Source organism: Ziziphus jujuba, chromosome 11 (assembly GCF_031755915.1).
Source record: "Ziziphus jujuba cultivar Dongzao chromosome 11, ASM3175591v1".
NCBI classification, from domain to species: Eukaryota; Viridiplantae; Streptophyta; class Magnoliopsida; order Rosales; family Rhamnaceae; genus Ziziphus; species Ziziphus jujuba.
In genome coordinates, this window is record NC_083389.1 from 6950278 (window position 1) to 6963351 (window position 13074).

Consider the following 13074-nt stretch of genomic DNA (forward strand, 5'->3'; position numbering starts at 1 on the left):
ACGGTCAAACGAAAGGGCCAATCATTTCAATCTCTTTCGAATCCCAGCTATTTCCAACCAATCAGATTGGTTATCTGATTATTCAAAATTACGATTGGCAACATGTAATTCTGGCACTTGTGACACGACATGTGAATCCGTAGAGGTGAAAGCTCGGTGGTCTGGCGAGTCAAGTCCACGCTCCCATTGGCGAGAGTCAAGGCATATAAATAATTGATATAAATAAAGTTGCCCACTTCAATGCCAAAACAAGCCCAACGTACCGGGACGACCTCAGAAAACACAGTGTGCTTCTGTATTTTCTTCTTCTTCTTCTTCATCGCTGCGAATCACGAGGTATTTTTGCCATGGCAGAGGTTAAGATGGAAATTGGAAATGACGGCGTTGCGGTGATTACTATATCTAATCCCCCAGTCAACGCCTTAGCTATTCCGAGTAAGCTAAGCTGGCCTTGCCTTGCTTTTTGGACCTGCTTCGATTATGTTGTCTTTTTCTGATTGATTTCTTAGAGTTTTCGATTTTGATTTTTGAATTATAGAGGATTTTCTGATTCTGCAGTTATAGCCGGGTTGAAGGAGAAGTTCGATGAGGCTAATAGAAGGAATGATGTGAAAGCTATTGTTTTGACCGGTGAGTGAGTTTAGGGAGGGAGCTGCGGTGCTAAGTGTATTGAATCTTCGTGTTTGTTTGTGTTAGATGTCGTTTTCTGCCTGTTTGATTGCATCCAGCGACCGTAGACGAAAAAGTTATCCGTTTCGCTTTTGTATATATATATATATATATATTTTTTTTTTTTTTTTTGGGAGTTCCAGATATTCTGCTCGAGTTACTTATTTGTAGTTAATTTTCGTTGTTGAATGAAGGCAAAGGAGGAAAATTTTCTGGTTTTTTTTCTTTTTTTTTTTTTTTGTTTTTTTTGGGAGTTCCACATATTCTGCTCGAGTTACTTATTTGTAGTTAATTTTCGTTGTTGAATGAAGGCAAAGGAGGAAAATTTTCTGGTGGTTTTGATATTAATGTTTTCGAGAAAGTTCACAAGACTGGTATGTATGAGTTCGATTGAGTATTTAATCGGTTAAAAGACTTGAATTTTGAAGCTGCATATTTGATAGTTGACCTTCGTGTATTGCGTGGCATGGCAGGGGATATTTCGCTTTTGCCTGATGTATCTGTTGATCTTGTGGTCAACACAATCGAAGGTCTTGATCTAATTTTAACCAAGTTAATCACAATTTGCAGACTAAGGCTCCATTTTGAGCCATTAAATGGCTCCTTTTTTTCATTGATATGTTTTTTCTTTGTATTTGCAGACTCAAGGAAGCCTATTGTTGCAGCCGTAGAAGGGCTTGCACTTGGAGGTGGCTTAGAATTAGCAATGGTTTGTCCTTCACCTGTGTATATCTTTGTGATGGATAGTTTGCTTGTGAAAATATTTAAGTGGTTGCATCTTTTTGTATTTTCTCGTGCAGGGATGTCATGCCCGCATTGCTGCCCCCAAGACTCAACTTGGCTTGCCAGAGCTTACACTTGGAATTATTCCAGGATTTGGAGGTACAGTTTTTTTGGCACTTATGAATTTTTCAAGTACAATAACTATAAGTATTGACTAAAATTTTAAAAACTCCAAAAATACTTTGAAGGCACACAACGTCTTCCAAGGCTGGTAGGGTTGTCAAAGGCTGTTGAAATGATGCTGGTAGGTGTCTGCTGAAATTCTTCTTTCAAATTTTATAGTTGTTTGGAGCTCATAGACATAGCTAATTTCCCTTTCTACTCAATGACTTCCAGTTATCCAAACCAATCTTGTCTGAAGAAGGGAAGAAGCTTGGCCTTATTGATGCCATTGTTTCTTCTGAGGATTTGGTGAAAGTATCTCAGTTGTGGGCTATAGGCATTGTAGAGGGGCGCAAACCATGGATACGCTCCCTGCACAGGACGGACAAGCTTGGTTCCCTGTCTGAAGCTCGTGAGATATTGAAAGTTGCAAGACAACAAGCCAGGAAAACTGCTCCTAATATGCCTCAACACCAAGTATGCCTTGATGTGATTGAGGAAGGTGTAATTCATGGGGGATATAGTGGAGTTCTAAAGGTATTTTGATCTTTTATCACTTGGGTTGATATACATGCTTGCTTCATTCACCATTAATTTAGGTGCTAACTTGTTAAATTGTCAATGCAGGAGGCGAGGGATATGAAGCATTTGGTTTTATCAGATACTGCGAAAGGTCTTGTTCATATATTTTTTTCTCAACGTGCAACATCAAAGGTACAAGGATTTATATATCATTTGTTTTACCGGATAATACTGTATTTTTTTTTTTTTTCCCTCTTTCCAACAGATTTACAGCAGTTCATTTGTTTTTTACCATGAAAATAAAATTCTTTTATCATCATATTTCTACAACTTATATACTTTGCAGGTGCCAAATGTTACTAATGTTGGGCTAAAACCAAGGCCTATAAAGAAAGTTGCTGTTATTGGAGGAGGTCTGATGGGTTCTGGCATAGCTACAGCTCTTCTGCTGAGTAATATTTATGTTGTTCTCAAGGAAATCAATTCTGAGTATCTTCAGAAGGGCATAAAAACTATACAAGGTGGTTATTTCTTGCACAGGGATTCTTGATTTTGACCTTTTCTTATCTTTTGTGGTATCATTGATTGCATTTACTACAATGATAGGTGGCTGTAGTTTTGATCATCCAGAAGAAGATCTAATACAGTTTTAATCTGTCAATCAGTTGTAGGAAGAACTATAATGTTGCATTGCAATATATAATTATGTATTTTTTATGCTTTATGGAACATATTTTTATAAGAATTAATGTTTGGAAAACCTGAATCATAAACAAGGAGGATAAGGGGGTGCTTTTGTCAAAATATTGGGAAAACACACCATCATTTTCGGGAAGTTACATTTGAATATTTTCTATCTTAGATAAACTTGAATTCGTTGTTTATTTATTTGTATATATATATATATATATATTTGAGACAGCAAATGTTCAAGGCTTGGTTTCAAAAGGGAAGCTCCCCAGGGCTAATGCAGACAAGGTCCTCTCAATGCTTAAAGGTGTTTTGGACTACTCAGACTTTAAAGATGTTGATATGGTCATAGAGGTAGACTTTCAAATATCAATTCTGTAATGTAGTTTGGAATTTTAAATTTCCTAGATTATTTTTAATTTGTTTTCTTTTGATAAAACTAGTCAATTTAAACATGAGATGGGTTCTTGTGTTCATGTTGCTCTCTACTTGATATTTTGTGTTTTATTATTGAATGATCTTCTAAGTTCATATATATATGTATTTTTTATGTATTAGGTCTCGATAATAAAAATAATTTTGATTTTGATATTCCTCGTTTTCAGGCTGTAATTGAAAGCATTCCTCTTAAGCAAAAAATATTTAGTGAAATTGAGAAAATCTGTCCATCTCACTGCATTTTGGCAACAAATACATCTACCATTGACCTCAATATAATTGGAGAAAAAACCACCTCTGAGGACCGCATTGTGGGGGCACATTTTTTCAGGTAATTCTACTTCTTCTTGTTCTTCCCTGATGTGTGCTTCATTATGATTTCAACAAAGCAATACCTGGTCTAATTCTAAATTTCTTCTTGTGTATACTCTCTTTGACATGACTCTTTAATGGACAGTCCTGCTCATGTGATGCCTCTTCTGGAAATTGTGAGGACAGAAAAGACTTCAGCACAAGTAATTCTTGATCTTATGACAGTTGGAAAAGCCATAAAGAAGGTTCCTGTTGTGGTTGGAAACTGCACTGGCTTCGCAGTCAATCGAACTTTCTTCCCGTATTCACAAGGTGCTCTTCTTTTAGCCAGTTTAGGTGTGGATGTTTTCAGAATTGACAAGGTGATCACCAATTTCGGCCTCCCTCTGGGACCATTCCAGTAATCTTCTTCCCCTGCACTATGCTTACCATTTAATGGTTTTATTTATACATTTGCATGCATATGGCATTTTAGAATATTTTTGCTGTAGAGGACAATGGAAGAGAGGTCGGACAATTTTGAACATATGGAAGTATCATTGATTGAACTACAATTTTCTTTTGGCAGAATGATCATATAATGCGCTTTTAGTTCAATTTAGTGAGACTAAGAAGGCCATTTGTGGCTGATTTTCAATTTGGAAGAGTAAGATCTTGATAAAAGAATAGCCTAGAAGCCAAACATTTGACCTTTTTGGATGAAGCAGGTGCTCTTAACAATTAAAAGTGTGCACTGGTTGCCAAGATAATCTCATTGCACCAAAAACGGCCTATGTGGCCTTTTGAGTGGAATCCAGAAGCAAATAGGGTCTTAAGATAAACAACCACATACAAAATATACTTTTGAGAATTGATAATAATTCATATTTAACCGGGACACTTGCCTAATAAGATTTGCATTATGAACATCAGACTTTAGCATTTTCGTTAAAAGTAACGAGGAAAGTCTCTTAGAACTATGTTGTTGATTGTGTTAGTGCTCTTCATTTGCAGGCTTCAGGACTTGGCAGGATATGGTGTATTTCTTGCGACTGCAAAAGAATTTGTTAATGCATTTCCAGATCGTACGTTTAAGTCACCATTGATTGAGCTCTTAGTGAAAAGTGGAAGAAACGGTAATATATAACTCTATAGCATTTATATGAATCAATCTATCTCGTCACTATTGCTTACATTTATGTTATTTTAGGTAAAAACAATGGAAAAGGATTTTACCTTTATCAAAGGGGGAGCCGGCCAAAACCTGATCCAACAGTTCTACCAATTGTTGAGGAGTCTAGACAGCTTACCAATATTATGCCTGGTGGAAAGGTAGTACCTTTCTGTTTACAATTCAATGTTTAACTTACGGTCTTTATTAGTTTCCTGTCTATTTATGCGCAATCTACAGTTCAAATTATGCTCGTCTTTTGTTGTGCTTCTGTTGAATAGTATTTAATATGTCTACTTGATTATCCTGGCAGCCTATATCTGTTACAGACCAAGAGATTCTTGAGATGGTACTATTCCCTGTGGTTAATGAAGCATGCCGTGTTTTGGATGATGGTGTAGTTGTCCGAGCATCAGACCTCGACGTTGCATCTGTTCTTGGGATGAGTTTCCCAGCTTATCGGTGAGTGGTTCTCTATTTTTTATAAATGATGTTTGTGGATAAATATAGATTAATTATGTAAGTATCCATTCCTGAGAACTCTTTCGCATTTTTGTGTAGTTGAACTGTATAACATATTGGTGCAATGTTGTCACTAAGTAGGCTTAATTATACTGGAATTCAAATCTGACAGTGATAGTATCTTGTGTGTCAGGGGAGGTATTGTTCATTGGGCAGATATGGTTGGGCCAAAGCACGTGTATGCAAGTCTCAAGAAATGGTCCCAAGCATTTGGTAACTTTTACAAACCATCAAAGTATTTGGAAGAAAGAGCAACCAAAGGCGTACCTCTGGTGAGAGCCCTGTTTGTTCTTTCCACCTCTCTCACTCTCTCTCTCTCTCTCTCCATCTCAAAAAAGAAAAAAATAAATAAATATATATATATATATATATATAATTTAAGAGTAAACAATAAAGCTCTAAATTTGTCATCTTAAAAAATAAAAAAAAAGGGCTCCAGTTTACTCTCAAGATGGGTAATTCCAACTCTGACCCTATCCATATTTTTCGTTCTGCAGAGTGCCCCTGCGGTGTCATCCACAGCGTCAAGGTCACGGCTCTAAGCAATATACACATACGAATTCATACTGTTTTTTTTTTTCCAGTCTTGCGGATGTTCGAAATAATAAAATTTTCTATTAGCTCATAATATAATTCTAAATGCAATAACAATTTGCTTTTTTCGATATTTTTTCTCTCGTCTCTTATAATTATTATTTCTAATTATTTTGAAAAATCAGAATTCCATGTGTTGAGATGGCTAATGGCTTTGCATTTAAAACTTAAAAGTCGTTTTATCACCGCTTCTAGTTCATTTAGCTTATTCGGATTAGGAATGTAAGAGACTCATTAATTTGTTAAAATTTATCAATTAATCTTGGAAGACCTAAACTTGAAAATAATAACTTCTTTTTGGTGATTGAAAATAATAATGATTTGCTGATTATTTCTATAGATAAGTGTCCAAAAACAGTGTCAAACTGTTAGCCTAATAAATGGGTTGGTAAGCTTTACCAAGTTGGTTTTGTTTAGAAGACAAAAAAACTTTCAACAGACAAGACAGGTTGAATTATCCAACTTATTGAACAAACGTCAAATGGTTATTATTTTTTTTGTTCAGAATTTTATTTTCAAATTAACATGTATATATAAAATAAGTGACCTAGAGAACAATATGAAATACAGCCGAGCATATATAATTTTTGCGTTTGGGAAAAAGTAAACCCCATCCTTTAAAGGATAATCTTAAACCCCATCCTTTAAAGGATAATCTTAAACCCCATCCTTTAAAAGGATAATCTTCCATACTTGAAGGAGGCACCTGGTACATGAATTATCCGCAAATTAATAATTGATATAACTGAAAACACATAATTTGGACCAAAGCCACATACACATTAAAAAAAATTAGGAAATCTAACGTTACACAAGTCGTAAAATTGCTCGTTTGTTTCTGTTGATAATTGATTGAAGAAGTTGAAATTAATATTAAAAAAAAAAAAATTCCTAGCATCTAGTAATACATGCTAAGACTTCGTTTGGTATGTTAACAACTAACTGACATCTTGTAAAAATTACAAAGCTCGGCATTTTACACCGACTTAGTGCTCGAATTATGGTTGAAGCTGATAAACTAATTAAGAGATATATTAATGGCGTAAGAAGAAGGAAAAAAAAATTAGATAATTCTAACAATGGGGACCAACAGTGTCTTGCCACTGCATCATGGACATGTTTAAATAATGCAGTACTACAGAGACGCAGTAACAGACCTCGGGTCAATCTTCTGTGCTAAAATCTTTTTTACATTTTTTTATTTATTCAGTCTTTTGGTCTGCTATCCCCGTTTTCAGGGAAGGTTGGAAGTTTCTGATGATCATTACTAGGTGCTGCTACTGTTGCAGTAACCGTTTGTGACGTTTTGGCTGTGGGTATAACTATACTTTTTGCAACACCATTGCTAATAGGTCCCTGATTATTCCCTGCATCGGTTTTGGCATTTATAGTGCTGTCGCTAATTGAATCTTTTTGAGTTACCGCCTCACTTCTTGCTAACGATGAGCACTTGGTTTCTGTTAACGGAACAAAACAGGGTTATTGATTCCCAACATCAATACAGCTGAAATAGCATAAACCTTGACAACATAATATATAAAGACACATGCTAACTCAGTCCAAAACTCACTTAAAAAGGAAGCTACAGCAACATTTTTAAAAAATATTATTATCATTTTTGGGTGGGGTGGAGGGGCAGCGGGGCGGAAGCATAAAAGATTTCATTACATCTGTTTGGTCAAAACAAATGATCTAGCAAAAATTTTATCTCTACCATTGTTTCAGTAGTTTCAAGAACTTTAGATTGCTCATGGCTATATACTATAAAAAGGAGATTAACTTGCCTTTTATTTCTCCTAATGCAATGAGCCTAGTAAGACAGTCTCGAAACTTTGACAAAACAATCCTTTCCTGTTCTGCATAGACCTCTGTCATGCCTTGCCCATAAGGTACCTGTGAAGATGTGTTGCAACCATGTCCCATCCCATTAGGGGAAGCTGTGGCCATGAACATTGTATCTTGTTCGTCACACATCAACGCCAAGGTTTCAGGAGACATTGGCCTCCCTTTTGGTGCATCTGCACCATCTGAACTGCAATCATCAGGACCAGTTTTGTCTGCCTGGTTTGCACTAGAACAATCATCGGCTACAGCTTTCTCGGCATCAGATTCCTTCTGGTTCTGCAACACGTCTTGAGTTGTTGAAGCAAGGGAAGTTTCAGTCTGATCCTCTGCTCGCTTTTCTGCAGTATTTCTCTGGTCTGCACAGATTAACAAAGTTTGTAATAAGACCCACTTGACCATACGACAGAAATTACTACAATTCCTCTTAAACACTCAATAGGTGATCATTATGAGTATCTTTCATAACAGATAAACTGAAAGAGGTATTTTTGAGTTTCAACAGCTTATATATCAAAATAGTGTTCAAGATATAGAGGCAGCTCTATAGGTGCATACACATGAGAAACCATGAATAAGAACATGAAAGAAAGAATTGATCATTATAAACACACCTGCATGTGCTTTAGCGGCTTCTCCTGATAGTACAACCAAAACTGAGCAAAGCTCTTTCAAGTCCTGTGGTTGGATGATGTCTGCTAAAAGAGACCTTCGACAATCATATATAAATTAGTCGTGAACCAAGCAGATAACAAAAAATCCATAAAAAGTGAAACCAACATGTCTACCTGTACGTAAATTTGGAAGGACCCAATCCTGCAGTACTACCAACTCGAGCAACTGGAGGTGAAGACAACGAAGCAGGTGCAGGAGCTTTCAGATGGTTTGCCTGAAAACCATTGAAACATGCATTTAGTGCCATGTTGAGTCTGAAAGTGGTACCTAAAAGCAGCTCAACAGAATCTTCAGTGATTTATATACTAAAACAGTATCGAGCTAAAAATACCTGAAAAGGCACTTTTTTTAACACACTAATATAGATAGGCCACACAATAGCAGATACCACAGTCAAATAACAATTAGTTTACACCCTTTTACCAACTAAAAATCTAAATTTTGGCATTTTCTTCTGAAAAATGAGAAGAGCTAACAAGAAACTTTAACAGAAACTACGAAGAGAAAAACTATTCACCAACCAAGCAGTCAAAGATATTCCAAATCCATAATCCATATGCAAATTAAATTTACCTGTTGAAATTGTCCAAGCCTGTTAATGGATGGATCCTTGGCTGCTGGTCCAAAGAAAAGTTCCTGACCTTTTCTTTTCTTAGTTACTGGAGGAGATGCATATCCAGAAGACCCAATAGCTCCAGTAATGGCAGCATTTGCTGCCTGTTGAATAAATGCTATGTTGTTGCCATGGTCTCCATGAAATAGAGCTTGTCTCTCTTCACTTCCTTCAAAATTTTTGCAGTCCAAGCACTTACAATTTTCAGAGCAGAGAATGTTTGCTTGGAAGCACTCACAATATTTCTTGAGGCACCCTGATTTCTTGCAATGGCATCCTTTGTTGTGCTTTCCCAAAATCAAAACCTCCCCAGCCTCCTCCTACATGCAATTATCAGACCAGATTCTTGATCACAACATTCAATACAAAATCAGGAAGATCAATTGACAAAGCGCCTCTAACAAAACAGGATATGCAATCATATGTGTTTACAAATTTCTGAATAGTTAAATTAAGCATAACTCAACAAAATGATCATTCACAAAGTATTTGGATATGTGATAAAAATCTTTGCCATTGCAGTTGCAGAATGAAACGCCTAACCCAATTACAGTTATTAAAAACAACTATCCCTTATTTCCTTTATTATTTGAACTCTCTTGGACATAAACAAGTTAAAAAGCACTAATCCAAAAATACATGATGCAATGTGCACTCAACCATAGCTTTTGTTGCACTTCTTGTATGGCTGTACAAACTGAATCAGAGGGCATCAAGAATGGATTGATTAAATCAATGTTACATTTATTAACAATGCACTGGAATCACTACCTGGTGAAGAAAATAAAGATCCACATAATTCAAAATTAATTTATTATCCATCAAAGAAAGAGCTACATACCCGATTATCACGTGTTCCATGTGGGCTGCTGGCAATCTTAGGCCTGAATGCATTTGGATTGCGCTCTAAAGTAGCTTCCACTGCTTCTCGTCTAGCAGCTTCATTTTCAACATTATTGTAACAATTAACACAGTTGCAGCCATCACAGTATATTCCAGATGCAAAACACTCACAATACCTAATTGTGGCAAAGCAAATATAACTCTATTATCAGTAACATACAACAACTAATGTGCATCTGCATCTTGTAACCTAATATTAAACAGTACTAAAAAGTTAACCACGTAACTATAGTAAAAGATGTAACAACAGGATATAGCTATTTTTGCACACCACTTGCATTACATAGATAACTACATGTGAACAGAAAAGAAAATGTCAACTTTCTAATAAAAATTATTTTCCAGACCAATGTAGAGACATCATGTACTTACAACTTTAGGCACCTTGAGTGCCTACAATTGCATTGTTTTTGCTTCTTGGGAGTACCATCTTTTGCATCATTGGGTCTTGATCTAGATTTTGGGGATTCTGGTTTTCTGAAGCAAAAGAAAAAAAGTGTCAACAAATTCCATAGGGTGTAATATTCTGAGGTTGTCACATGATTCAAACATAATATCTGCTTATATACCAAAATGAAAAAGCATGGAAGATAAATTTGGAGCTCATGCAAGTGCATCTCAAGTAAAAGCATCAAAGATGCAATATAGTTCACATGATAGTCCAATTATAACCTCCACCAAAAATAGAATTCAAGAATTGAAGTCAAAAAGCACTCTCCGTCCAGCATTAGTTTTGGTTGGCGTGTAATGGTCACAAGACAGCCATTTCAGACTTCTCAAAACAATATCAGATGCACTTATTGTGTTTGTAATTTTCTAAAAGTGATAAAAAGAACAAGGAAAAAAAAAAACATAAAAATTATTGATAAGCACAAAAAGGTTAAGTAAATATAATGACAAGAGAAGTGATTGATAAAGAAGAAAGAGCACACTGGCATGATAGTTAAGAAATCAGATAAACAGAAAGAAAATATTATAGCAGACTTAAACATCTTCAAATACAATAAAATCATGAAAAATCCCTTACATATACAGTTTCATCTTGTGCCAAACAGCCCATGAGCTGAAGATAAAAAATAATTTCTTTTAATCAGTAAAACTAGCAAACTCATAAAATCAGCATTAAAAGGAACGTCAAGCTACGGATTTAGCATATAATAAAATATTAGTTTTCAACTCAAAGAACAATTCCCTACCACCCCTACCCAACTGCCCGCCAAAAAAATATATAAAAACTAGACAAAATTATTTTGCCAATTGGATACATACAGAACTATTTTAAGCATATATCCATAAAATTATATAATTCTTTCTTTGGAAAGAATTTAATGCTTCCAACCCTATTCACTTAAAATATAATACTTCCAACCCTAGACTAATGTAGGAATTAATAAACACAAATGATCTCATAAGCAGAATAAGAAGTAACCAAATTTGAACTTGAGAAGGATAGTACTCTCTTTATCAAGACCCACAAGGTATAACAACTTCCCCTCCAAAATCAAAATTTTCCAACAAAGGTAGGAACTTTTCAAATAAGCCAAGGAATAAAAGCATAAACATTTCATATCCCGAGAACTAAAGCTCTGAAATCGATTAAAATGCGAGAAACCAAACCATTCCAATAAATACAAGTTCATACCCAATAAAACCCATAAGAGATACTGCAGAAATCGAACACTTTGAAAGAAACAAAATTCAAAATTAGTTAAGTAAACAAACTTACACAACCCTCGCAGAAGGAATAGGTGGTTGAGGCGGCACCGGCACGGTCGCAACCTGCGGCTGCGGCGACGACTGTGGCGGACTCTGAGCCAAAGTCTGCGGCACCGTCACTGGTTGTGCCTTGGATATAGGCTGTGACTGTGTCTGAGTCTGAGACTGAGGGTGGTCCGGCAACACAACACTCACAGACGCCCCACCATAACCCGTGAAATCGAGCTGCCTCGCTAGTTTCTTCGTCGGAACCTCCGAAGACGCCGAACCACTCGCCGCCACATCTGATTGAACCTTCTTCTGAGGCAAATCGCCTCCCTCTCCTTCCCCCATTAAAATTCAAATTCAAAATTTAATAAATTACCCCAATCACTCCAAATTTATTTTTTTTTTCAAAAAAACAACTTTAATCCACTGGAATACTCCTCTATAATCACCTAAATTACCCACATCAACAGAAATTCACATAGTTTCAGATCCAAAACCTAATTGACCTCCTATAAATGAATCAAATTCGCCTCAAATATACGATTTTGCAAGCACAAGATTCACGGGCGAGCTCAGGGCGAAACAGTGGCGACAATTGGAAGACTCTTTGGATTCGTACCTACAGAGAAAGCGCCTTATACAGTCCCACGAATTTTATTAAAGAAAGAGAGCTTAAAAAAAGCTTTGAGCTTTGATTGCAGAGAGACCGAGAGAAACAATGACAAATTTTGGAAGGCGGGGTATTTGTGTGTCGGGGAGAGAAGGAAGCAAAGGCCCTTTTGTTTCTTCGTCTTTCCTCCCTCTCTCTCCCGAGCTTTTGAAATTCAATTTTTTGTCTATATTGGACGGTTCGATTTATTTCCTCCTTTTGATCTGACGGCCACTGTTGAAAGTAACCATCGCACGGTTCAAATTCATAGAAGTTTAGTGGAGTGAGTGGTTGACCGTCGGATTGAGGACGATACAAAATTTTCCACACCAAGTTTTGTGAGTGGAAATCTCCAGCGACGGAAATATACGGTAGTCTCGGCACCACCGAATGAAAGCAAATTTTAATGCCACGTTGGAATTGTTTTGTATCCTATCGTAGAACGTGGAGTTATCTGATTGGGAAGGTTAGCTCTGGATGGGAAATCGATGGAATTTTGACAAGATTCCGCTCCGTTAAAAAGTTAAAAAGTAAAAGGTTAAAATATAATTTTGGCGCTAAAAGGGCAACTCTCAACTCAGAATTTGTTGACTTGGAGGTAATACGTGTACGACTGTGAGTGGAGGGTTTCATTGTTGATATTGCAAACGGAATGGACGGACAGGATTTGAACCAAAACAACTAACGGAAATCATTATCAAACTCTCCCGAAAACTATAAAACGTGCAATAAATGAGCCATTTAAGATCGTAAAGCTAGGGAAATTAATTATTTAAGGTTCACATTAATGATTAATTAATATTGAAGATCAAAAACTTATATATTGAACCTCACCCTTTTATAATATTTGAAGATTAAAAAAAAAATATATATATATATATATATATTTATTAACATCGCTTCATG

At 36.1% G+C, this 13074-nt stretch overlaps 2 protein-coding genes across 2 annotated transcripts; one reads left to right on the forward strand and one right to left on the reverse strand.

Annotated features, from left to right (window-relative positions):
• Positions 1-234: 234 nt before the first annotated feature.
• LOC107431819 (peroxisomal fatty acid beta-oxidation multifunctional protein AIM1) lies at positions 235-5853 on the forward strand. Its single transcript, XM_016042824.4, has 18 exons — positions 235-435; positions 559-630; positions 981-1043; positions 1143-1199; positions 1311-1378; positions 1470-1551; positions 1641-1696; positions 1789-2091; positions 2182-2268; positions 2423-2597; positions 2999-3120; positions 3372-3535; positions 3662-3916; positions 4510-4631; positions 4706-4827; positions 4980-5128; positions 5322-5460; positions 5686-5853. Exons 1-18 carry the CDS (start codon positions 348-350, stop codon positions 5728-5730), a joined length of 2169 nt encoding a protein of 722 aa, XP_015898310.3. The 5' UTR covers positions 235-347; the 3' UTR covers positions 5731-5853.
• Positions 5854-6704: 851 nt separating this feature from the next.
• On the reverse strand, positions 6705-12330 carry LOC107431760 (protein tesmin/TSO1-like CXC 5). Its single transcript, XM_016042747.4, has 8 exons — positions 11542-12330; positions 10188-10292; positions 9754-9931; positions 8873-9232; positions 8413-8513; positions 8239-8333; positions 7567-7983; positions 6705-7239 (listed from the first exon to the last, which is right to left on the reverse strand). Exons 1-8 carry the CDS (start codon positions 11862-11864, stop codon positions 6989-6991), a joined length of 1830 nt encoding a protein of 609 aa, XP_015898233.3. The 5' UTR covers positions 11865-12330; the 3' UTR covers positions 6705-6988.
• Between the last annotated feature and the right edge of the window lie 744 nt (positions 12331-13074).